At 43.7% G+C, this 25,664-nt stretch overlaps 1 protein-coding gene across 1 annotated transcript in view; it reads left to right on the top strand.

The window, feature by feature from the left end:
• The window catches only part of EIF3H (eukaryotic translation initiation factor 3 subunit H), a 284,811-nt gene that overhangs the window by 235,271 nt on the left and 23,876 nt on the right, over positions 1-25,664 (top strand). Inside the window, exons 4-5 of the mRNA XM_030218259.1 lie at positions 4,621-4,720; positions 15,811-15,960. Coding sequence (XP_030074119.1) covers positions 4,621-4,720; positions 15,811-15,960 — 250 coding nt within the window. The remainder of the gene's footprint in view (positions 1-4,620; positions 4,721-15,810; positions 15,961-25,664) is intronic.

Below are 25,664 nucleotides of genomic sequence, written 5' to 3'. Positions count from 1 at the left end.
ATCATGATCATATACTTCCCTACTAGGACCCTTCAGTCAATTAATGATCAAAAGCCCCGCACTGTTCCAAATAACGCTGGAACAGCGCTGGGCTTTACCGCACCGTTGATTAGAGATAATTGCATGCAAATTTAAGCCCGCAATTATCTCTGATCATGGGTAGAAGTGCAGGAGAATTGTGCCTGCTCATGCGCTTAGCACAATCCTCCCGCACTTGTTTGATAGGTCTGGGCTGTCAAAAGCCCAAACCTGTCAAACACAGGGGCTGGGGAGATCCATGGGACCACCAGGCCCCAACTACCCCTGCCCCGAGCAACGGGGGCTGGAGGTCCGGCGGACTGCCGGTCCCCCCTGACAATCCCCCCCCCCCCCAGGTTCAGGGAGGGCTGGAGATCCAGTGGGTCTCCAGCCCCCCAGGCAAAGGGTCCCTGATAGTCCAGTCCCCCCTACTCCCCCTACCTTGTGGGTTGGATGAGGGAGGGTAGCCTGCCTCCCTCCTCTTCCTGCTAGTCAGAAGAGAGGAGGACTACAGAGAAATTACTAGGGGGAGGCTATATGGTTGGAGAGACTTGTGAAAAGTGCTCGAGGAGGAAGAGAGACTGAATGAGGGGAGACTGATGGAGAGAGACTGAAGGGGAGAAAGGCTTGTGGGTAGGATCTGGAAAAGAGGATAGGGACCTAAATGAGAGTTACTGGTGGGGAAGAGCTTGTGAAAAGAAATGGGTAGGAACAGAATGGAAAAATAGTTATGAGGAAAGGCTTACGGGACAGGCCTAGACAAGAGGACCTGATAAGATGCTAGAGGGGAAAAAGAGACTGGAGAGTGACTTGACCGAAGAAGAGAGATATTGTGGGGGAAGGACTAAATGGGGGAGAGAGAGAGACTGGAGCGGAGAGGCTGCAGGAAGAGAGCAACATTCATGGGGACAGATTGGGAGTCCATAAAACTTTCAGACTTGAAAAGGGGCCCCTGTACCCTACTACTACTATTTAGCATTTCTATAGCGCTACAAGGCATACGCAGCGCTGCACAAACATAGAAGAAAGACAGTCCCTGCTCAAAGAGCTTACAATCTAATAGACAAAAAATAAATAAAGTAGGCAAATCAAATCAATTAATGTGAACGGGAAGGAAGAGAGGAGGGTAGGTGGAGGCGAGTGGTTACAAGTGGTTATGAGTCAAAAGCAATGTTAAAGAGGTGGGCTATCAGTCTAGATTTAAAGGTGGCCAAGGATGGGGCAAGACGTGGGGCTCAGGAAGTTTATTCCAGGCGTAGGGTGCAGCGAGACAGAAGGCGCGAAGTCTGGAGTTGGCAGTAGTGGAGAAGGGAACAGATAAGAAGGATTTATCCATGGAGCGGAGTGCACGGGACGGGGTGTAGGGAAGGACGAGTGTGGAGAGATACTGGGGAGCAGCAGAGTGAGTACATTTATAGGTTAGTAGAAGAAGTTTGAACAGGATGCGAAAACGGATAGGGAGCCAGTGAAGGGTGTTGAGGAGAGGGGTAGTATGAGTAAAGCGACCCTGGCGGAACATGAGACAGGCAGCAGAGTTTTGAACTGACTGGAGAGGGGAGAGGTGACTAAGTTGGAGGCCAGCAAGAAGCAGATTGCAGTAGTCTAAACGAGAGGTGACAAGGGTGTGGATGAGGGTTTTGGTAGATTGCTCGGAAAGAAAGGGGTGGATTTTACGGATGTTGTAAAGAAAGAAACGACAGGTCTTGGCAATCTGCTGGATATGAGCAGAGAAGGAGAGAGAAGAGTCAAAGATGACCCCAAGGTTTCGAGCTGAGGAGACAGGGAGAATGAGAGAGCCATCAACAGAAATAGAAAACGGGGGGAGCAGGGAGGTGGGTTTGGGGGGGAAAATGAGAAGCTCGGTTTTGGTCATATTTAATTTCAGGTGGCGTTGAGACATCCAGACAGCAATGTCAGACAAGCACGCTGAAACTTTGGTTTGGATGCAAGTTGAGATATCAGGGATAGAAAGGTAGATTTGGGAGTCATTAGCATAGAGATGGTAGGAAAAGCCATGGGATGAGATTAATGAACCAAGGGAAGAAGTGTAGATAGAAAACAGGAGGGGACCAAGAACAGAACCCTGAGGTACGCCGACAGGCAGAGGGATAGAAGTAGAGGAGGATCCACCAGAGTGAACACTAAAGGTGCGGAGGGAGAGGTAGGAAGAGAAGCAGGAAAGGACAGAGCCCTGGAATCCAAGTGAGGACAGGGTATTGAGAAGTATGCTGTGATCGACAGTGTCAAAAGCAGCGGAAAGATCAAGAAGAATGAGGATGGAATATTGACCTCTGGATTTAGCCAGTAATAGGTCATTGGAGACTTTAGTAAGCGCAGTTTTCGGTTGAGTGGAGAGGGCGAAAACCAGATTGTAGTGGGTCAAGAATAGCATGTGAGGAGAGAAAATCAAGGCAGCGGCGGTGAACAGCACGCTCAAGTAATTTGGAGAGAAAAGGAAGGAGGGAGATCGGTCGATAATTAGAGGGACAAGTAGGGTCGAGTGAAGGCTTCTTAAGGAGAGGTGTGACCACAGCATGTTTAAAGGCAGCAGGGACAGTCGCAGTGGAAAGTGAGAGGTTGAGAATGTGACAGATAAAAGGAATAAGAGCAGGAGAGATGGCATTAAGAAGGTGGGTGGGAATGGGATCAGAGGAACAGGTGGTACATTTTGAGGAAGAAAGGAGAAGTGTAGTTTCCTCAATAGTAACTTCAGGAAAGGAGGAAAGGGAATGAGGGGAAGGAGAGAGAAGGGAACGGACTAGTGGAGGGAGAGGTGGTGAGGTAGAGAAAGCAAGGTTTATCTTTTGAACCTTGTTGTGAAAGAATTCAGCAAGGGTCTGAGGAGATAATGAAGGGGGAGTTGGGGGAGGGGGCACCTTGAGGAGAGAGTTCAATGTGGTGAAGAGAAGTCGAGGATTAGAGCCAAGAGAGTTGGTCAGTTGGATATAATAATCCTGTTTGGCACGTAAAAGAGCAGATTGGAAGGTCAGCATGAACTTAAAGTGTAAGAAATCAGCAAGGGCCCGAGATTTCCGCCAGAGGCGTTCGGCGGAGCGGGTACAGGAACGTAGGTAGCGGATATTAGAAGTCAGCCAAGGTTGGGGTTTTGTACGCCTTACAGGGCGGGTCATCAAAGGTGCAAGAGTGTCTAAGGCAGAGGATAGAGTATTGTTGTAAGAAGAAACAGCCTCGTTGACAGACGTGGATGGTGCCACAGTAGAGAGGAGGTTTGAAACATGGGAGGATAGAGATGAAGGGTCAATATGGTGAAGATTCCTAGATTTCAAGAAGGTTGGTAACCAGGTTTAGAGAGAGAACTTGGTCCAGTGACTTTTACCCATCTGCAAGGATTAATATCCTGCTCTCCTTGGAGAACACCTATTAGTTAACTTTGCTGTCTGCTGGTTCCGTTTCCTTGCATTGTAAAGGTTATGTGCTTTCATATCAATAATAGAGGACTAATTCCACTGCCTAAGGCAAGTGTATAAGACCTTCATGGTTCCTAATTCATGCCGAGGTCTTTGTTTCCTCTGTGACAGGTAAAACAATTACCAGTTATTTGAGTAGTACACTGTAGGGCTCGTTTTCAAAGCACATGGATGTTTCAAAATGGCAAAAACAAAGTCTGTCAGCCCAAAATGTCCAAATTACAATTTTTGCAACGGCAGTTCGTCAAAATCAAGGGGGCATGTTGTGGTTCTGTTTTGGAGAGGACTAGGGAGGGCCCAAAATTAAGACGTCCAACAATGGTAATCGAATGGGAAGAAATGTCCAAGTCTAACAGAAGGATGTTTTTATTTAAACCTGTTCCAGTCATGTCCAGGGTACATAAAAGTGCTCTGAGCAGCTGACCACAGGAATGATAAAGGCATGACCCCTCATGAATCCCCCAGTGGTTGCTGTCCCCCTCCCTCTCCTCTGAAAGTGAAACCAGAAAGGAGTATCAGGCTCTATGACCAACTTCAGGTATTACGAGCATTTTGAATAAAGCAAAAAGCAGATCTGAGGAATAGCTTAGTGGTCAGTGCAGTAGAATGTAAATCAGGGGACCCAACTTCACTTCCCACTTCACCTCTCTTGTTTATTTTTTCCTTTAAATTGTGAGCCCTCCAGGGCTCAGTATTTAAAATAAAAGTTGTAGGGAGATATGAACCTGGATGCCCTGGTTTAATGTCCACTGCACTGACCATTAGGCTACCCCTCTGCAATGCAAGGACGGCTGTGTGACCATTTGTTAGAATGCTGCCAGACAGATGCCCCTGGATTTTTGGCATTCATTATTTGGATGTTTCAGTTTGTAAAATGACTGTTCATTTTGGATGTTCTCATATTTTTGAACAGGAAACTTTGATGTATTTATTTCCAGTTTAAAAATGGCTGCGAAATGGACTTTTTTTTTTTAAACGTTATGAGGAGGATGTCACTTCTAACTTGGATGTCCTTTCGAAAATGCTCCTTCACATGTAAAATGCTTTATATAAAGGAATAATTATAATCTATGTTATTCTTAATTAGTGCACATTAATATAAAAATTTTATAAATTGCCCGCAGTATAGGTAACTTCTCAGTGCGTGTCTAATTTTCTCTTCCTTTTTTTTTAGATCCCATAAAGACTGCACAAGGGTCCCTTTCACTAAAAGCATATAGACTGACTCCGAAACTGATGGAAATTTGCAAAGAGAAAGATTTCTCTGCGGAAGGGTAAGTTTATAAGTCATGAAACTTTCTGTTTAGTCTTTGTAAAGTTCCACACAAAAGCTGCTATTACCATCACCATGTGGAAGATATGCTCAGAACTGTACACTAGTTCTTGTGGTAGTTTTTCCCTTACTAATGCAGCAATCCCCTAGGTCATCTGTTTGTTTGTTTGTTTGTTTTTGGGGGGTTTTTTCCTGCTCTATCAAACAGATTCTGAAATAAAGTTCTTCCAATATTTGCACTGGAGATTCTTTGCTTGTTTTATTTTCTTAGTTGTTAAAAAGAAATATTAGAGATTTTATTTCTTTTTTGGCAAAAGCCAGGTTTCGGGCTCTGTCCAATCTGGGAGTGAAAGATAACTAACAGTGACACCCAAAGGCTGTATATGATTTGCTTGGGTCCAGTGCATCACCAGGAGGACTATGCAAATGGATATGTCAGAGGGTACTATGAAGCAGAGGAAAGGCACCTAAAACTTGATTTAAATATCTTCAGTGCAGAAGTTGGCTGACTCTGCAAAGTCCAGCAGGTCCTCCTCCTTTGATGTAGCCTCCATCCCCTTATACTATGTCTTCAAAAGTCCTGTTATGTAGGAAAGGGCAGTGTTATACATCTTCAGAGAGCATGTCATCCTTAACTAAGACTTCTTGACTGAAAATTCAGACATCTTTGCTCTGGAGTGGCCTAGTGGTTAGAGCACCGGTCTTGCAATTCAGAGGTGGCCGGTTCAAATCCCACTGCTGCTCCTTGTGATCTTGGGCAAGTCACTTAACCCGCCATTGCCTCAGGTACAAACTTAGATTGTGAGCCCTCCTGGGACAGAGAAATATGCAGTGTACCTGAATGTAACTAACCTTGAGCTACTACTGAAAAAGGTGTGAGCAAAATCTAAATATATAAATAAATAGTCTGATGATGAGTAACTTTACAAACCAAATGGCCCAAAAGGAGTTGCAATGTATTGTCATCTAAGCAGTGAAGGCCAGAATCAAGGCACCATGCAAAGTGCAAGAAGTTTGAAAATTATCCATTGCTGTCACAGTTCTGGCGCAGACAAAACTTTGACATTATCCTGTGCAGGCCCTTTACTAAAAAGCTAATAACCACTGGTTACTGTGGTAGATGAGACTTCTTTCTCAGTTTCCTTGCTTTATCAGAGCAGCCCTACATTTATTTACAACATTCTGGTGGAAAAATTGAGCAGATTCCTATTACCCTGTGACTGGACTAACTCCAAATCTGTAAGAGTTCACAGGTGGGGGATCTCTACAGTGGATTTGTTTACCTCAGAAATGAACAGTGTCATCTGTTTTCTTCCAGGATTCCTTCAGCAAACAGCCTCTTCACGAATTAATTTACCCTTTCCTGGCCTCTCTTATGCTTTTCCTCCTACTCCATTCATCTCAAAAGTCATTCAAAAGGTCATCCAGGATGCAGTGGACATAATTCTTATAGCTCTAGATGGGCCACGATAACCCTGGTTCCCTTGCCTGTCATCCTAGCAGTAGACAATTCTATGTCTCAGGTCCCATCCATCTGTCCTTTCAGTGCAGGAGGGCCATCTTCTCTATCCTGTATGTTTAGTAGCCAGTTCTAGAAATGATTAGTAGTAGTAGTGGTTCTTGGTCCCAATGAGAGAATTGCAAGCTGTTTGGAATGCTTTAAAAACCTTCCAGGTCTTTATCGTCGGTCAGGTAATACTCATTCGCACAGACAAACAGGAAGCGATGTATTACCTGAACAAACAAACAACTTGACCGCAGCTTTATTCAACACAACTTATTATCTGATTTAGGGAGGAGCAGGTTCTTACCATATCTGTCAATAAGCAATCCAGATATGGACTTGGGCAGCTTCTCTATAAGAGGTGTTTACCTAGCCAGCAAACAGAATTCTGTAGCAGACAAACTGAGCAGAGTCCTTCAACTTTGTGAATGGGCCTTCATCACCTCTGTAGTGGAGGACCCTACGATCTCTTTGCTTCTCCCTCAGAACAAACAGCTTCCCCTCTTTTGTTCCATGATATATGTGCCCAACTGTACAGCCCCAGATGCTCCACTTGGGTAACAGATCTTATATATGCTTTTCCCCCATTATCTCATAGGGAAATCTCTTCTCAAACTATGTCGAGACCATGGGGGCCATGATTCTAATAGCTCCTTTTCTCCTAGAGTTATTGTCCAGGAAGCCATTGAAGTTGGATCCTTTTCCAACCCTAATAACATAGAATGAGGGATCCATCCTCCATCCAGACACTTGCCCTCTAGCCCTGACGGCTTGGTTCATAACAACATTGATTTACATTCCTTAAACCTTCCTGACAGTCTCTAGGATATTCCTAGCCTCTAGGAAACCACCTGCACAAAAATGTTACTCTTTAAAGTGGAAACATTTTCTCTCTGGTGTGTAGCCAAAGTATTTGATCCCACTATGAGCTGTCTGCCTACTCTTATGGAGTACCTCCTCCAACTTTCAGATTCTGACCTCAAAACTAACTCACTCAGAGAACATTTGAGTCCCATTAGCACTTTTCATTCTAAAGTTGGGTTTGGTATGAAACAAACCTTTCATGAATCTATCAAACCATCTCCAGTAGCATGGGATCTCAATGTCATCCTAATAGCTCATATATAAGGTAGTGTTCTTAATAGCTCTTCTGCCAGAAGAGTCGGTGAAATTCAAGTCCTTGTGGCAGACCCACCTTAAAACAGGTTCTACCATGACAGGGTTGTTCTTCGAACCCATCCCAAATTTCTTCCTAAAGTGGTATTGGAATTCCATCTCAATCAGTCCATTGTATTTCCTGTCTTCTTCCCTAAACCACATGATAATCCTGGAGAAGCAGCACTGCATACCTTAGACAGCAAGCTTTCTTTATCATGCTATCTAGAATGTACAAAACCTCATAGGAAGACCTCCCAGCTTTTGTGTCCTTAACAGATTGTACATTTGGTGATGGGAATCCCCAATCTCAGCTTGGCTGGCTGACTGTATCTCCCTTCACTGCCGGGTCACTGCTCACAATGTAGAGCCATGGCAGCTTCAGTAGCCCATTTCCGCTCTGCCTTCATCGAAGACATTTGCAAGGTGGCTATGTGGTCTCTATACATACCCCATACCTTCACTGCTCACTACTGTCTGGAGCAGAATTCTAGTCAGGATAGTTGGTTTGGACAATCAGTCCTGTAGAATCTTTTACCTACTTAAGTCAACTCTGTCCTCTGGCCCTTTTCTTCACCAGGCTTTCACTAAGCGGAAGAACAAATGGCTAGAAATGTAAGGAGGGGAGACAAAAACTTCTTCAGGTATATTAGTGAAAGGAGAAAGACTATAAAGGGAATTGTGAGACTAAAAGATACAACAAAACGCTATGTAGAAAATGATGAAGAAAAAGCCAATTTGCTAAATAGATACTTTTGTTCTGTTTTCACTGAAGAAAACCCTGGGGAAGGACCGAGAGGGACTGGCAAAAGTACACCTGAGAATGAGGTGGATAGAGCGCCGTTCACAGAAGAGAGTGTGTATCAACAACTTGGAAAGCTAAAGGTGGACAAAGCCATGGGGCCAGACGGGATCCACCCCAGAATACTGAGGGAGCTCAGAGAGGTTCTGGCAGGTCCTCTTAAAGACTTGTTTAATAAATCCTTGGAGACGGGAGAGGTTCCGAGGGATTGGAGAACGGCGGAGGTGGTCCCTCTTCACAAAAGTGGGGATAGGGAAGAAGCTGGAAACTACAGGCCGGTAAGCCTCACTTCGGTTATTGGAAAAGTAATGGAAGCCATGCTGAAGGAAAGGATAGTGAATTTCCTGGAAGCCAATAAGTTGCAAGATCCGCGACAACATGGTTTCACCAAAGGGAAATCATGCCAAACGAATCTCATTGAATTCTTTGACTGGGTGACAGGAGAATTAAATCAAGGACGTGCTATGGACGTCATCTACTTAGATTTCAGCAAGGCTTTTGACACGGTTCCCCACAGGAGGCTCTTAAATAAACTAGACAGCCTGAAGATAGGACCCGAAGTGGTGAACTGGATTAGGAACTGGTTGACGGACAGACGCCAGAGGGTGGTGGTAAATGGAGTTCACTCGGAGGAGGGAAAGGTGAGTAGTGGAGTGCCTCAGGGATCGGTGCTGGGCCCGATTCTGTTCAATATATTTGTGAGTGACATAGCCGAAGGGTTACAAAGTAAAGTTTGCCTTTTTGCGGATGACACCAAGATTTCCAACAGAGTGGACACCCCAGAGGGAGAGGAAAACATGAAAAAAGATCTGAAGAAGCTAGAAGAATGGTCTAATGTTTAGCAATTAAAATTCAATGCGAAGAAATGCAAAGTGATGCACTTAGGGAGTAGAAATCCAAGGGAAACGTATGTGTTAGGCGGGGAGAGTCTGATAGGCACGGACGGGGAGAGAGATCTTGGGGTGATAGTATCTGAGGACCTGAAGGCGACGAAACAGTGCGACAAGGCGGTGGCCGTAGCTAGAAGATTGCTAGGCTGTATAGAGAGAGGAGTGACCAGCAGAAGAAAGGAGGTTTTAATGCCCCTGTATAAGACATTGGTGAGGCCCCACCTGGAGTATTGTGTTCAGTTTTGGAGGCCGTATCTTGCGAAGGATGTTAAAAAAATGGAAGCGGTGCAAAGAAAAGCTACGAGGATGGTGTGGGATTTACATTCCAAGACGTATGAAGAGAGGCTTGCTGACCTGAACATGTACACCCTGGAGGAAAGGAGGAACAGGGGTGATATGATACAGACGTTCAAATATTTGAAAGGTATTAATCCGCAAACGAATCTTTTCCGGAGATGGGAAGGCGGTAGAACGAGAGGACATGAAATGAGATTGAAGGGGGGCAGACTCAGAAAAGATGTCAGGAAGTATTTTTTCACGGAGGGGGTGGTGAACGCTTGGAATGCCCTCCCGCGGGAAGTGGTGGAGATGAAAACGGTAACGGAGTTCAAACATGCATGGGATATGCATAGAGGAATCCTGTGCAGAAGGAATGGATCCTCAGAAGCTTAGCTGAAATTGGGTGGCGGAGCAGGTGGGGGGAAGAGGGGGTGATGGTTGGGAAGCAAGGATAGGGGAGGGCAGACTTATACGGTCTGTACCAGAGCCGGTGATGGGAGGCAGGACTGGTGGTTGGGAGGCGGGAAATACTGCTGGGCAGACTTATATGGTCTATGCCCTGAAAAGGACAGGTACAAATTCAATTCAAGGTAAGGTATACACATATGAGTTTGTCTTGGGCAGACTGGATGGACCATGCAGGTCTTTTTCTGCCGTCATCTACTATGTTACTATGTTACTATCTGCTTACGTGCAGATTTTATTTATGTTATGAGCCTGGTAGCTAGTGAGTCCCACATTTAAGAATATTATTCCTGCTTGTCCTCTAAGAAAACTAAGTTACTTACCTGTAGCAGGTGTCCTCTGAGGACAGCATGTATATATTCTTACATCTCTCCTGCCTCCCCTGGAGTTGTGTTCTTAGCAGTGGCGTAGCCAAGGGTGGGCCCAGGCCCATCCACTTTGGGCTCAGGCCCACTCAGTAGCAACATACCTATGATGTGGCTGGCAGGGATCCCCAAGCCCCACTAGCCGAAAACTCCCAACAACTGTCCTGCCTGCATACCTTTTAAGTAGCAGATCTTATCCTGCAGTGAGCAGCGACTGATACATACTGCTTGCACTGGCCCTACAGCCTTCCCTCTGATGTATTCTCACCTATGCGGAAACAGGAGGTTGCATCAGAGGGAAGGCTGTGGGGCCAACATGAGCCGTGTGTATTAGCTGCTGCTCGCTGCCGGTGAAAATCTGCTATTTATAAGGTATGCAGGGGAGGGGGATATTTGAGAGACCATATGGCATGCAGGCGAGCGAGGGAGAGACCAAATCACTTGTTGGACAAGGCAGAGTTCTGCCCCCCATGTTGGGCCCAGGCCCACCCAAAATTGGGTGTCTGGCTACGCCCCTGGTTCTTAGCTTTAGTACTGTACTGCTGGTCCTGTGCGGGAAAGCACCTGCGCTTGCGCAGTGGGGGCACTGCCTCAAAGATTTAAAGTGACAGTGCATTTGGCAGTGTCCACACCGGGATCCATGGATGACATCATCGACATGTGAGAATATATACCTGTGCTCGGAGGACACCTGCTACAGGTAAGTAACAGCTTTTTATGCTCACTTGAGAGCTACATTATTTGTCCAATTTTAAAACCATCATTGATGTTCGTCTCTAGTGTGTCAGCTGGAATCCTCTCATTGCATGCAGCCTTGCTGTACAAGAGCCCAAACTAAACATAAGATTAGAGACATTGGGAAAAAATATGGCATACATCAGAAGACTGAAAGTGCTGTGGTTTTGGTGACTCTGATATGTTAAAATTGAAAGTTATTTTTATAAAGTTAAATTGACCTGGTCTGTTCTCTAACCACCAGTGAGTGAATTTTTTTTTTCTGTTAGGTGGATTCATATTAAGTTTGTCATTTCTTTTTTCATATGTTGAAGTTTACCGTTTCCCATAGAGACTGCTGTGGTTTTCCAGGAGGAGCTAGAAATTCAGGTGGCTAAGCATAAAACATTTAATCTGCATGCTTCAGAAAATCTCTTGGCAAAGAAACCGTTATTTTAGAAAAGCTAGAATGGAGCTAATTCTTAGTCCTGCTTTTGAGACACTTAAAGGACCGTATTTCTTAAAATGTGCTTAAATTGTACAGTAACCACCCGATCAGAATTCGACAAATCGCAGGTGCTAGGTCTCCATAGTCCTAGAAATCAAACCTTGGCATTGGGGATTTCATGCTCCCAAATATAATTCAGTTGCTCAGTGATAACATAAGCAACTACAGACAGCAAAGTCAGGGGAACGAGTAGGAAGACAGAGTCAGGGGTGTGAGGGATATTAGATACAGAGAAAGGAACTTCATGGTTGGTGTATGAGAGAGACTGAGTGAAGATTGGACTTTGGACGATATATGAAAGCTAGACTGCTAAGGACCCAGGCCATTTTGATAAATAAAGCAAAGAGATAATTGCTTCTTTGCTTCATCTATCAAGTGGATGCCATCACAGTGCTGATTAATAGGCTTTGGAAAGGAGGGAGCTAGTGATTTGCCATGGCACTTTAAGGGTCTGGTTTACCAAACTTTTATTTCCCATAAACAAAGCCTGGGAAAGAGCGCCCCCCCCCCCCCCCCCCCCCATTCTTGAACTTCATTGAGGACAACATGGGAGGGTGGAAGAGATAGGGCAGAAGAACTGAGAGGTATTCAGCTACTGGCTTTTAAGTTTGGGGGCTATACCTAGGGTCTGAAAAAATTTGTTAAAGCCTGTATATGATAACTACCAAAATTATTGCACAGCATTAAGTATTGGAGGTGTTCCTGTATTTTACTGTATAGTTAACATAGAGGAATGTTACCAAATTAACTGTATTCCAGATAGAGAATGACACGGGGACAAAGTTTGTCCCCGTCCCCATCCCCGTGGGCTCTGCCCTCATCTGCAGAAGCCGCCAACACTTATGATTTTATATTTAAATCTTTTTATTAAAATATAAAAAGGAACAAAATGCTGTGCAACTGTTGAGTATAAATTACAAATAGAGAACAATAATAACAAGGAGCAGCTATAATAACCCTCCTTCCCACCACCACCCTCTACCCTTCCAAGCCCAACAATAGGTTATTTCTACTACACCAAGGAATCCTAATTCACACTGTTAAAATGTCCAGGGGTATAAAATACAACCCGTTCTATATGCCTTAGAGGGGAAAAATATGCCCTATAAAACACTGTTATGTTTTATTAATCTATTGATAAATAAGAAATCATCAACAATCTCAGGATTCAATCTAGTTCTCCTGTCTTCCACAGTCCTTCCTGGAATAGAAGTTGTCTTCTTAGAAGATGTGCTGGTAGCAGGATGTACAGGATCTCCCAATGCAAATAGGAGTGGAGGAGTAGCCTAGTGGTTAGTGCAGTGGGCTTTGATCCTGGGGAACTGAGTTCAATTCCCACTGCAGCTCCTTGTGACTCTAGGTAAGTCACTTAACCCTCCATTGCCCCAGTACAAAATAAGTACCTGCATATATGTAACCGCTTTGAATGTAGTTGCAAAAACCTCAGAAAGGTGGTATATATCAAGTCCCATTTCCCTTTCCCCCCAAAGTTTGCTAGTTGTGGCCATTATGTTTGCTTGTTTTTCCAAAAAATCAAAATATCATTGTAGGCATCACTTAAAACATAAATAACAGTCCAGTTCATTAACAGGCTTCAAAGTAGAAAATGACACGGGGACAAAGTTTGTCCCTGTGGACTCTGTCCCCATCCCTGCCCCATCCCTGCGGATACTGCGGTTCCCCGTCCCCGTGTCATTCTCTAATGCCAGATATCTATACCTTGAGGTGGCTTTAGCTGTATCATGTTGTCCGCTGAATTAACTGTTAACTGTGTGGTTACTACTTCTGTGTTAATTGGTAGGCACAGCCTTTGCCCATTCCTGAGCCCTTACGTCAAGCCCCCTCCCTGCCCATCTTCAAGTCTCTGCTTAAAGCCCACCTCTTCAATGCTGCCTTCGGCACCTACCTCTTACCTTCAGGATATCCAGACTGCCCCAATTTGACTGCCCCTATCGAATTGACTACTCACTTGTCCTTTAGATTGTAAGCTCTTTGAGCAGGGCCTGTCCTTTTATGTTAAATCGTACAGCGCTGCGTAACCCTAGTAGCGCTTTAGAAATGTTAAGTAGTAGTAGTAGTATTCCATGCACTCTTGCGCGATAGCTCTTTAACAGAGGAATTAGTCTGTGCTGTGACAGCACTCTTAAGCAGCTAACACATTTTAGTAAATAGTTCTCAAAATGAGTCAGATATGTACCTCATTTTTTTTATGTGAATTTCATTATTAACATTTCTCTTTTGAAACAATTGTTACCAGGATAATGTACAGTGATGCAAAAGTTTTTGCCCTCCCTCCTGATGTCTTCTGTTGTTGCATGTGCCTGAGTCACACCGAATGGTTTTTGATCTTTAAACAAAATGTACTATTAAACACTCAATACAGTTTATACATTGTCGTCCTTTATTTAAGGAACAAAGTTATTTAACATCCAATCCATCATGCATATGAAAAGCAGCTGCCTCCTAAACTTAATAACTGATTGTACCTCCTTTAGCAGCAATAATTACAACCAAAAGCATCCTATAATTTAGTATCAGTCTTTCACATTGCTGTTTTTCTTTGAAGAACTGTTTTAATTCAGACACGTTCATAGATTTTCATTCATGAACTGCTCATTTCAGGTCATGCCACATATCTATTGAGTTCACGGCAGTGCTTTGACTAGGTCAGTCCAAAACTTTAATTTTGTTTCTCCTCAACGAATTAGATGTGGTCTTGCTTTAGTATTTTGGATCATTGTCTTTGTTTAACCCAATTACACTTCACCTTTAGCTCATGGACAGATAACCAGACATTCTCCTTAAGAATTTTCTGGTACCATGCAGAATTCATTGTATGCATTGTCTCAGTAATAGCAAATTATCCAGCTCCTGAGGCAGCAAAGCATCGCCACATCACACTGCCAGCACCATGTTTGATTGTTGGTATGTTCTTACTGTGTTTGTTTTACGTCAGACTAGATGGGACTTGTTATCAAAAGTTCCACTTTTGACTCATCTGTCCATAATTAATTATCAGAAAAGGCTTGGGAATCATCCAGGTGTGCTTTTGCAAATGTGAGATGAGGACTAATGTTACTTCTTGATAGCAGTGGCTTTCTGCCTTGCTACTCTCCCATGAATCCCATTTCTGCCCAATCTGTTTTTTCTTATGGAGTCATGAACACTGACCTTGGCTGAGACCTTGCAGTTCTTTGGATGTTCTTTTGGGATGTTTGACTCCCTGGGTATGTTGTCTCTGCACCCTTGGAATAATTTTGGGCAGGCCAGCCACGCCTGGGAAGATTCAGCACTGATCCAAGTCATCTCCATTTGGAATAGCTCTCACTGTGGTTTAGTGGAGTCCCTAGATCTTCAGAAATGGCTTTGCAACCCTTTCCAGACTGATATTTCAACAACTTTTTTTTTCATCTCTTCTAGAATTTCCTTTGATTGTGTCTTAGCATTTTTGTAGAAACCTTGAGGTTGCTGCTTTACTCTCATGGTAATCAATATATAGTGAAGGTTAGATTCAATAAGCCTGGCTGTGTTCAATCATCTGAATCTAATTATCAGTTAAATTTGGTCAATTGTTTGATTAACCAAGGGAGTAGTTACTTTTTTCACATGGGTGATATAGGTGTTGGATAACTTTATTCCTTAAATAAATGATCTATATATATAAAAGGCACCTCCAACGTTCCATTGAAGCCTCAAGCCGGAAACTTGAGGCGCCCGAGATATCCGGTTTGGCCTGCAGGCTGCAGTCACTGTAGCTCCGCCCTCGCGTCAAAACGCGATGACGAGGGCGGGGCGGGTCTGCAGTCAGTGTACTTACGCCCTCACGTCAACACGCGATGACGCAGAGGGCGGGGCGGCGAAGACACAACGGACGACTTCCACACATTCTCTGACAGCTGCTGGGAGAGCGCACCGAACTTCGCAAACTCGCAACCACGTCACTGAGGGACGGAGGGAGGGAGAGGAGAGGTGTGGAACTCGGAAGGGAGGCACGGAGAGGGTGTCTGGAACTCGGGAGGGAGGATGGTGGGGAGGATTATCCTGTTAGCGCCCGTTTCATTTTCCCCCAAAACGGGCATTTCTTACTAGTGTTCTATAAAAACTCTTATGTGTTTACTCAGGTTCCCTTTGTCTTATATTTCTTTTTGTTTAAAGATCAGAAATGATTCAGTGTGACATACGCAATAATAGGGGAAGTCAGGAGAGGATGCAAAAACTTTTTCACATCACTGTATATGCAAGAGCAATTCTCCCATCCTGCACATAAATCAAAAATAATCTGACAGCTGTTTGCTTTACCCAGTCAGCTTCTTGTCATTGGAAGACTAACAAGCTTGTGAAAGGAAATTAAATTATGTTAGATTGCATACATAATAATGAATTTAAAAAATATATTCTTCTCTTCACAGATTAAAGAAAGCAAACATTGCTTTTGAGCACATGTTTGAAGAAGTGCCAATAGTGATTAAGAATTCTCACCTAATCAATGTCTTAATATGGGAGCTGGATAAGAAGTCAACAGTGGCAGAGAAACATGAACTGCTTAGTCTGTCTAGCAGGTGAGTGGTCTTCCATTTAACACTTCCTTTAAACATTTTTCTATCTCAGCTACTAACATCTAAATAAATTTGGATTTGATTCCTTATCTTTCCAAATTAATACGACGGGTTTCAGCATCTCAGTATGCACTGAGCTGTTGAGTGCTAGTGCTTTCATATGTAGTTTCATAGCATATTCAACTACAGTATTTATTTTGTATTCTGATAGAATATAAATGTGGCTGCGGGATTTGGTTTGAGTGAAGGAGTGGCCTAGTGGTTAGAGCACCAGTCTTGACATGCAGAAGTGGCCGGTTCAAATCCCACTGCTGCTCCTTGTGATCTTGGGCAGGTCACTTAACCCTCCATTACCTCAGGTACAAACTTAGATTGTGAGCCTTCTTGGGACAGAGAAATACCCAGTGTACCTGAATATAACTCACCTTGAGCTACCACCTGAAAAAGGTGTGAGCAAAATCCAAATGGGGTGGGGGGAGTGCCTATAACTGTGAATCTCCTTTGACAGAGTATGTTTTTATTTGTGTTTGTTGCTGTTTAATATATGCTTGCTTTTTGTCTTTCGTTTGTTTTCTTTTTTTGTTTTTTTAATTTTATGCACATATTTATATTGTAGAAAGACATTACATTAAGACCAATACATGTTTTGTTAACTACCTTTTGTATGCTAGAGACAAATGAGGAGAACTTAGAGATGGAGAGGAAGAGTTAGGATATGTCCGTTACGGTCCTTGGTTACGTTGTGTCGCAAGTGTCCAGGTTTTTTATGTTGGGTCGGTGGGATATGCCCTTCTGAACAGATCTGTTTTTAGTGCTTTCCGGAAATTCTGGTGGTCGAGTGTAGCTTTTATTACTTTTGGTAGTGCGTTCCACAGTTGTGCGCTCAAGTAGGAAAAGCTGGATGCATAAGTGGATTTGTATTTGAGGCCTTTGTTCTTGGGTAGTGGAGGTTAAGGTATGATCGTGCTGATTTTGTGGTGTTTCTGATTGGCAGGTCGATGAGGTCTGTCATGTATTCCGGTGCCTCACTGTAAATGATTTTATGAACTGTCGTGCAGATCTTGAAAACGATGCATTCCTTAATTGGAAGCCAGTGCAGTTTTTCTCGGAGTGGTTTGGCACTGTCAAAACGCATTTTTCTAAATATATGCCTTGCAGCTGTGTTTTGGGCGGTCTGAAGTTTCTTTATAATTTGTTCTTTACATCCTGCATAGGTACCATTACAGTAGTCTGCGTGGCTTAGTACCATGGACTGTACCTAGTTGTGAAATATTTCCCTCAGGAAGAATGGTTTCACACTTTTGAGTTTCCACATGAGAGAAAAATTTTCTTTATGGTGGATTTAGCTTGGGTCTCAAGTGATAGGTTTTGGTCGATTGTTACTCTGAGAATTTTCAGGCTGTTTGAGATGGGGAGGGTGTATCCTGGGGTGTTGACGTTTGTGCGTTTGTATGTATTGTATTGGGATGAGATGATGAGACAGTGTATTTTTTCTGTATTGAGTTTTAGTTGGAATGCATTTGCCTATGAGTTCATGATGTTTAGGCTGAGCTTGATTGTGTTGGTGATTCTGCCAGGTCATGTTTGTAGGGGATGTATAATGTAACATCATCAGCGTAAATAAATGGAGTAAGGCCTTGGGTGGATAAGGCTTTGGCTAGTGGGGCCATCATGAGGTATGTATGTAAACAACTTTGATATGCAAAAATCTGCATGCCTTTGGTAGAGGTGGGATCACAATGGATATCAAAATGTACCTTGACAAACTGGTTCAGCATTTTGGAGCATACATATCAGCTACTTCATGTCTCAGTTCACATCTGTTTAAGTTATCTGTTTTCATTTTTTTTGTTTCCCTGGCAACAAAAGTAAACAGCATATTACTTTAACTTCTAACAAGAGTTCCCTTTTGCAATATTTTAGGTCAGAAAGCACAGTCCCAAAGAGACTTGCAAAAAAAATTGATGTCTGTAACTGGTTTTGATCATTACTGATACTAAACTACAAAAAATATATATTTGTGGCTGCTAGCCAGAGGGATTCTAGGCCTCTGTTCAGACTGTACTGTTGTAAGCAGAGATTTGTTTCTAATGGTTTCTGGCTCTAAAATTACTCTGTAGACAATAAATCCTGAAAATACATGAATCTGGCACCATTCCAAGCTTATAAAGATCACACTTTCAATAATGGATATTAAGGTAATTTGAACTTCATACAGCAATGATTCCCAAACCTGGGCCTGGAGGCACCCCAGCCAGTCAGGTTTTCAGGATATCCACAATGATTATTCATGAGAGTTATTTGTATACACTGCCTCCGCTGTACGTAAATCCCCCTCATGAATATTCATTGTAGATCTCCTGAATCCTGACTGGCTGGGGTGCCTCCAGGACCGGGTTTGGGAGCCACTGGCATAGAGGGATATACTTAAGCACTGCAAGGGAAAAATAGTTCCTTTTACCCACACTATGTTAATTAAAGCATGCTGTGCCTGTCTTACAAATATCAAACTTTTTTAATTTTTTTAATATGCAGTGCTCAGAACTTGCCAGTGTACCTTATAGCATATGTTATGGAGTCGGTCAGCAGCAATCAACCATCAGAGCACTGGTCCTGCCTGCCTCCTATCTAATATGACCACTCAATTGCAGCACTAAGCATAAGATCTTATTGACAAGGAAGTGAAATCACTTATTTGGTAGATGGTCAATTTGCTATCATGTGATTAAAATCAGAATTCTGTCTTTATTTGATTTTAATCACATGAACACATGAGGGCGAAGGAGCCCAGCAGCAAATGCATCAATCCTACGGGTGATAGCAAATTGACCATCTACCAGGTAAGTGATTTCGCTTCCTTGTCAATAAGATCTTATGACTAGTGCTGCAATTGAGTGGTCATATTAGGTAGGAGGCAGGCAGGACCTATGCTATGATGGTTGACTGCTGCTGACAGACTCCATAACATATGGTATAAGGTACACCGGCAAGTTCTGAGCACTGCATATTAAAAAAAAAATTAGAAATATATTTAGAGGATACATCGGATTCAAAAGACTGGTGGAGTTGTTCATGTGATTATCGTCCTACATCAGTTTTAATAAAAGAGTTCCCTAAATTTGCACTGAATTACAAATATCAAAGCCAAGGCAGGTTTAACATATGTTAATTGAATATTTTCATGTGAGGCAGAGAAAGACAGGTTACAGGTTAGATTGCTATGTCAGACCAAGAGGCCATTGTATTGACAGTGATGTGAAGTCCTTTGCCATTGTAATGGTCAACGGCAGACATCTATTTGCCCTGTGAAACCACTGCTACAGACAAAGTTGCACAAAATTGGTAAGTGTGAGCTGCTGTGTAAGGGAACAGGAGAAAAAGTGCAAGCAATAGTTGGGTGAGGAGACCAGACCAAAGGAGAGCATCAGCCAAAGCAGTTAGAATGTGTAACTCCTTGGGGAAAACTTTGTCTAGCAAAGGGATCTGACGTTGCCACATGTACAAACTTAGGGGCATTAGGATTTTGAGTTAACACAGATTTTAACGCATCTTAACTACAAATTTAATGCTGTTTGTTTTGAGGGTATGTTTTATGCAGAACGTAGAAACATGATGGCAGATAAGGGTCAAATGGCCCATCTAGTCTTCCTATCCTAGTAACCACTAATTCCTCCTTTCCCTAAGAGCTCCCACGTGCCTGTCCCATGCTTTCTTAAATTCAGACACAGCCCTTGTCTCCATGACTTCCACCAGGAGGCCATTCCATGCGTCCACCACCCTTTCCGTGAAAAAGTATTTTTTCGATTACTCCTGAGCCTATTTTCTCTTCATGCTATGCCCTTTCATTCCAGAGTTTTTCCTTTATTTGAAAGACTCACCTGTACATTAATGCAACGGAGGTATTTAAACATCTCTATCATATCCTCTCTCTCCTGCTTTCTTCCATCCAACTCCATCGTGTTTATATATTTTTTGTAAGTGTGGTCTCCAGAATTGCACACATTATTCTAAATGGGACCTCACCAGAGACTTATACAAGGGCACTATCACCTCTTTTTCCTGCTGGTCATTCCTCTCCCTATGCACCCGAGCATCCTTCTTGCTTTGACGGTTGCATTTTCTACCTGCCCCCAAGTCCTACTCTTCTTTCGCACACAGAAGTACTTCACCCCGTATATTGTACCGTTCCCTTGGATTTTTGTAACCCAAGTGCATGATGCTGCATTTTTAATTTGTATTGGACCATTCTTTAAGCTTCGCTAGATCCTTCCTTATGCTGTCCACACCCTCCTGGGTGTCCACCCTATTAGAGTTTGATATCGTCCACAAAGAGACAAACCTTACCAGGCAGGCCTTACGCAATATCATCACAAAGATGTTAAAAAGAGCCAGCCCACGGACCGATCCCTGCAGTACAACCTTTTTTTCAGAGCAAACTCCATTTAACACCACCCCCTGTCTCCTTCCACTTAACCAGTTTTTAACCCAGTCAGTCACTTTAATGCCCATACCGAAGGCACGTAGTTTATCAGTCGCCTGTGCGGAATTTTGTCAAAGACTTTGCTAAAATCCAAGTACACCACATCTAGTGCCCCTCCTACGTCTAACTGTTTGGTTACCCAGTCAATAAACAAAAACAGCGAAGATGACACTAAATACCAATAAAGTGAAAAAATGGAAAGGAAGATGGAAACAGGAAAAAACATAAAAATTGTGACAAGGAAAAAAATTCCAAAAATATACACATAAAAATAAAAAAATAAAAAAATGAAACACAAAATGTGTGTATAAACAAAATAAAAATCAGGAAAAGACGACACAAGAATGATGCAAAAAATAAAAAATTGATTAAAATAATATAATTTATTAAGGTGATATGACTCAAAAACAAAAACAAAAACATGGTTACCCAGTCAATCAGATTTGTCTGAGAAGACCTGCCTCTAGTGAAACCATGCTGCCTCAGGTCCTGCAGTCCATTTGATTAGAGAAACCTTATAATCCTCCGCTTTAGAAGTAGTTTATTCACCACTGAGGTCAGACTAACAGGTCTAGTAGTCATTAGCGCACCTTAACTGCTAGGATTTAACACAGGACACTTAGCATCTCTTAAGTAGGAGATGCTAAGTGATCCAGCATTAACTCATCTGTTATTAACACACATTACCTAGAATGCACTAACAGGATAATGTTTCCATGCCCATGCCTCACCTTCTCCCAGAAAAATTCCCTAATGCTCATGCTAACAGGTTTATTACCACAGAATGCCTTAACGTGGTCATGCATTCTCTATTGGCGCATTTTGAGGGCTTAATGCCCTTTAGTAAATTATACCCCTTAGATTGTAAGCCCTCTGAAGACAGGAGAAAACCTATTATATCTGAACATAATTCACCTTGAGCTACTAAGAAAGGTGTAAACTGAATCCAAATTTTTAGATGAAACGGAGGCTAGAATGAAAAGGAACAGTTTTAAGGTGAGAAGTGACAATGTGAAATGAAGAAATGAAAAAAAAAAATCAGACATCAGCCAGACATATTTTAACACAGAGGAAGAAAATATTGCAACATAGCAAGGGAAAAAACAAACAAACTTAAGTTCTCCTTAAAATAGAATAAATTCACATGTTACAATTCCTGCAAAGAACAGAAAGGCTCAGTGGTGGTGAAGGAGGTTCAAGAAGAAAGGAAAAGAGGAGGAACAATCTATAAATACCAGGGAGTTTAAGTTTAAACTTTTTAATCAATCCCAAAGAGCCACCCAACTGAGATTTAAAGGCTTGAGGAACCCTCCAAAATGGGAGGAATTACAGGTAACGGGTTCAGGCTGCTGCTGTCAAGAATTCTTGATATACAACCTTGCATTCAGGGCCGGTCTTAAGGCGAGGCGGCCGCATAGGGCCTCGCGCTCAGGGGGGCCCCGCGTGGCGCGCCTGAGGTCGCCCCTCCCCGACCTCCCGAGCCTCAGTTCTCCCTCCCTCAGACGGCGCGCGACGGCGGCGTGGTGAGGGCGGTCTGCCCCGGATGTCGGGGGGTGCCCCGCTCCCGCTGCTCCCAACTTGTCCTACCTTTAAAAAAAGAATTTGGAAGCGCCGGAGGGCCAGACAGCGCCTCGTGTCTGCCCTGCTACTAAAAATCTCTTCTTCAACGTCGTTGGGCCTTCTCACATTGAGTCCCGCCCGCCCTCGCGGTAATTGGAATTTACCTCAGAGGAGGGTGGGACTCAATGTGAGAAGGCCCAACAACGTCGAAGAAGAGATTTTTAGTAGCAGGGCAGACACGAGGCGCTGCCTGGCCCTCCGGCGCTTCCAAATTCTTTTTTTAAAGGCCGTGAGGGTGGTGGGCGGCAGGAGAAGGAGAACAGAGCTGGTAGGTGGGTCGGGGGAGAGGACTCAGATGGGAGAAGGGTGTGTGGGGTGGGGGTTCTCAGGTGGGGGAAGGGTGGGGAGGGGGTTCTCAAATGGGAAGGAGACTACTACTACTACTTAACATTTCTAAAGCTGAGGTGGGGAGGGGGTTCACAGATGGGAGAAGGGGATGGGGAGGGGGTTCTTGGATGGTTGAAGGGGACGGGTGGGGAAGGGGATGGGAGAAGGGGACTGGGGAGGGGGTTCTCGGATGGGAGAAGGGGGTGGGAAGGGGGTTCTTGGATTGTTGAAGGGGATGGTTGGGGAAGGGACTGGGGTTCTTGGATGGGAGAAGGGGACTAGGGAGGGGGTTCTCGGATGGAAGAAGGGGGACTGGCACTGGGGTCTGAGAAGGGGCCATATGGGAAAATGGGGGCCATGCCTGGGGCTGGTGGGAAAATGGGGCATGCTTGGGTCAGGTGGGAGAATGGTTCTGAAAAGGGGGGCCCTAATACAAGGCATGTGGATGAAGGGGGCTGGAACTGGGGGCTGAAAGGGAGGGTAGGTGGGATAAGGGGGCTAGTACTGGGACTGGAGGCTGAAAAGGGGCAGGGGCTGAAAAGGGGACAGGGAGAAGTGGCTGGGGGGCTGAAGCTAGGGACTGGTGGGAGAAAAGGGCTGGGGCTGAAATGGGGAACTGGTGGGATAGTGGGGCTGGAACTGGGGGCTGAAAAAGGGGCGGAGAGAGGTGCAGATCCTGGATGGGGGAGCGAGAGGGAGGGCAAACCCTGGATGGATGGGAGAGGAAGGACAAATTGTGGATTGAAGGGGCAGAGAGAAAGGGCAGACAGTGGATGGAAGGGATAGAAAGGGCAGACAGTGAATGGATGGGGGAGAGAGAGAGGGCAGACAGGGGCAGATGGTGGATGGATCATGGAAGGGGCAGAGATAGAGGGCAGATGTGGATGGAAGGGGCGGGGAGAGAGGGCAGACATTGGATGGAGGGGACAGCAGAAAGGGCAGACACTGGATGGCAGAGAGAGACCGAAGACAGATGCTGGATGGAAGGAAGACAGTGAAAAGAAGATGAGGAAAGCAGAAACCAGAGACAACAAACTGTAAATAAAATATATATTTTATGTTTTTTTGCTTTAGGATAAAGTAGTATTGTAGATGTGTTAATGTTTGTAATAGAACATGTAAACAAGGTAATCTTTTTATTGGACTAATTTTAATACATTTTGGCTAACTTTCGGAGAACAAAACCCCCTTCCTCAGGTCAGTACTATACTGTATTGACCTGAGGAAGGATGTTTTGGCCTCTGAAAGCTAAATCTATTAGTCCAATAAAATGGTATTATTTTATGTTTCTATATTTGTTTTATTTCTATTTGTTAATTTGTAAAGTGGTAATTGGTATTTGTTAGTTTTTTTCAAATTTACATCTGCTGTCTTTATATTTTGCACAGTACTAGGGGACATTTTCTGTTTCTGTGGTGTTGCATTGTATGCAGAGTCTGGCATCTTGGGGGTTCAGTTTAATTTTTGTCTAAATAGAAAGTTTAAATATTACTACTTATTCTATAGTGGATTAGGGTGTATCTGTGTTTGTGAAAAAGACATGGCTTTCAATTGGCATTGACTGTGCAGGATCGACTATCTGTACTATTCTGTCTGGTTTCGTTTTACAATAGGTGAATTGATGTTCTAGTGCTCACTGTAGTGTTTTAAGATGTTTTCCTTTTCTTTGGGTGATTCGTAGAAATGACTGCTTATGGTATGGTAGAATTGCTCTATAGGTCCTGAGTGTTTTGTATTCTCGGCATACCTACTACTGGATTTTGGAGGGGGGTGTTAAAAAATGACCGGGAGGGAGGGAGGGGGGCCTTGGAGCTGGGAGCCCTAGGGGGGGAAGCCCTGGATCTGGGGGCCTTGGAGCTCGGAGGGAGCGGGTCGGGGATCTCGGAGGGAGGGGTGGCCAGCCCTGGAGCTAGGGTGGGGGTGGAGTTAGGATGGGGGCAGGGCTAGGGTGGGGCCCCATCAAATTGGTCTGCATAGGGCCCCGCACTTGCTAAGACCGGCCCTGCACTTGCTAAGACCGGCCCTGCTTGCATTTACAATGGTTGTTTAAAAAAGAATAGCATGACAGAGTTTAAAACATGTTCTATAAGGGTCAGAATGTTTTTGTTGGCAAAGCTGGGATGCTTAAGCTAAATTTGAAAAATATTTTAATCGTGATCTGGTTCTAACAAAGAAATCAAATTGAACATTTAGGGCCCCTTTTACTAAGGCGCGTTAGAGGATTTAGCGTGCCCTAAACGCTAAAGTACCCGTAGGAATATAATGGGCATCTTAGTGCAAGAGTCAGACACTAGAGAGATGAGAAGAGATGGTGCCCACAGGGTGGGAGGAGAGACTAGAGGAGATGGTGCCCAAGGAGGGGAGGAGAGACAGAAGGAGAGAAGAGATGGTGCCCATGGGTGAAGGAGAAGGGAAAGGATAGAAACAAGACAGATATAAGGAGGAAGAAAAATGGCAGAAAGTTGAATGAGAAAGATGTTCTAGGGGAAGAATTGAAGAAAAGAGGAGGAGAGAAAAGAAATAGTGTGGAGAGAGGAGGCTCTGAAAATAAGAGTTCAGAGCACAGACAAGAGGAACAGAACCAGAGACAGGGAATAAAATGATTAGAAAATAAAGTCACTGGACAACAAAGGTAAGAAAAATGATTTTAGTAACTGAAGTACAATATGTCAGTTTTGAGAATTGACATCTGCAGTCTATATTTTGCACTATACAAGTGAAAATGTGAGGGCGACACTTCAAAATTTTTAATCGCACGATTCATCGCATAATCGGTAAACAGTCCTACTCTGGACAAAGCATATGAAAATCCCAGAGAAGCAAAATGGCTACCTAGCCTACAGAAGAACACGTGAAAGATGAACAAAATTATTATAGCACAGCCAGAAGTACACGAAGAACTAGTGACTGAATTGAGAAGAACGCCAAATTGAAAGTCCCCTCTGGCCCGGTTGTCATGCCCAACTTGTTTTTTCAGACTGATGAGATTGTACAACAATTTGTTGGAGCTTCTGCTACTAAATTAGATTTTATTGTTGATAATTGTTTTATGTAAATAAGTATAGGCTAGTTTTATGATTAAAGCAGTTTTTTTTGGGAGGGGGTCCTTTTACTATGCTGTGTTACGTGTTAACATGGGCCTAATGCATCAAAAATGGCCTAACATGGGACACGCTAAAGCGTTCTGCATTAGGTTTGCAATCTGCATAAGCACATAAATTTGTTTTACATTTTTGGGGGGAGGAGGCGGGTCGGGGTAGAGAATGGGCATGGATGCACT

The sequence above is a fragment of the Microcaecilia unicolor genome, chromosome 1 (genome assembly GCF_901765095.1).
Source record: "Microcaecilia unicolor chromosome 1, aMicUni1.1, whole genome shotgun sequence".
NCBI lineage: Eukaryota > Metazoa > Chordata > Amphibia > Gymnophiona > Siphonopidae > Microcaecilia > Microcaecilia unicolor.
Note: the sequence above shows the minus strand (reverse complement) of the source record. Positions and strands in the feature narration are given on the sequence as shown.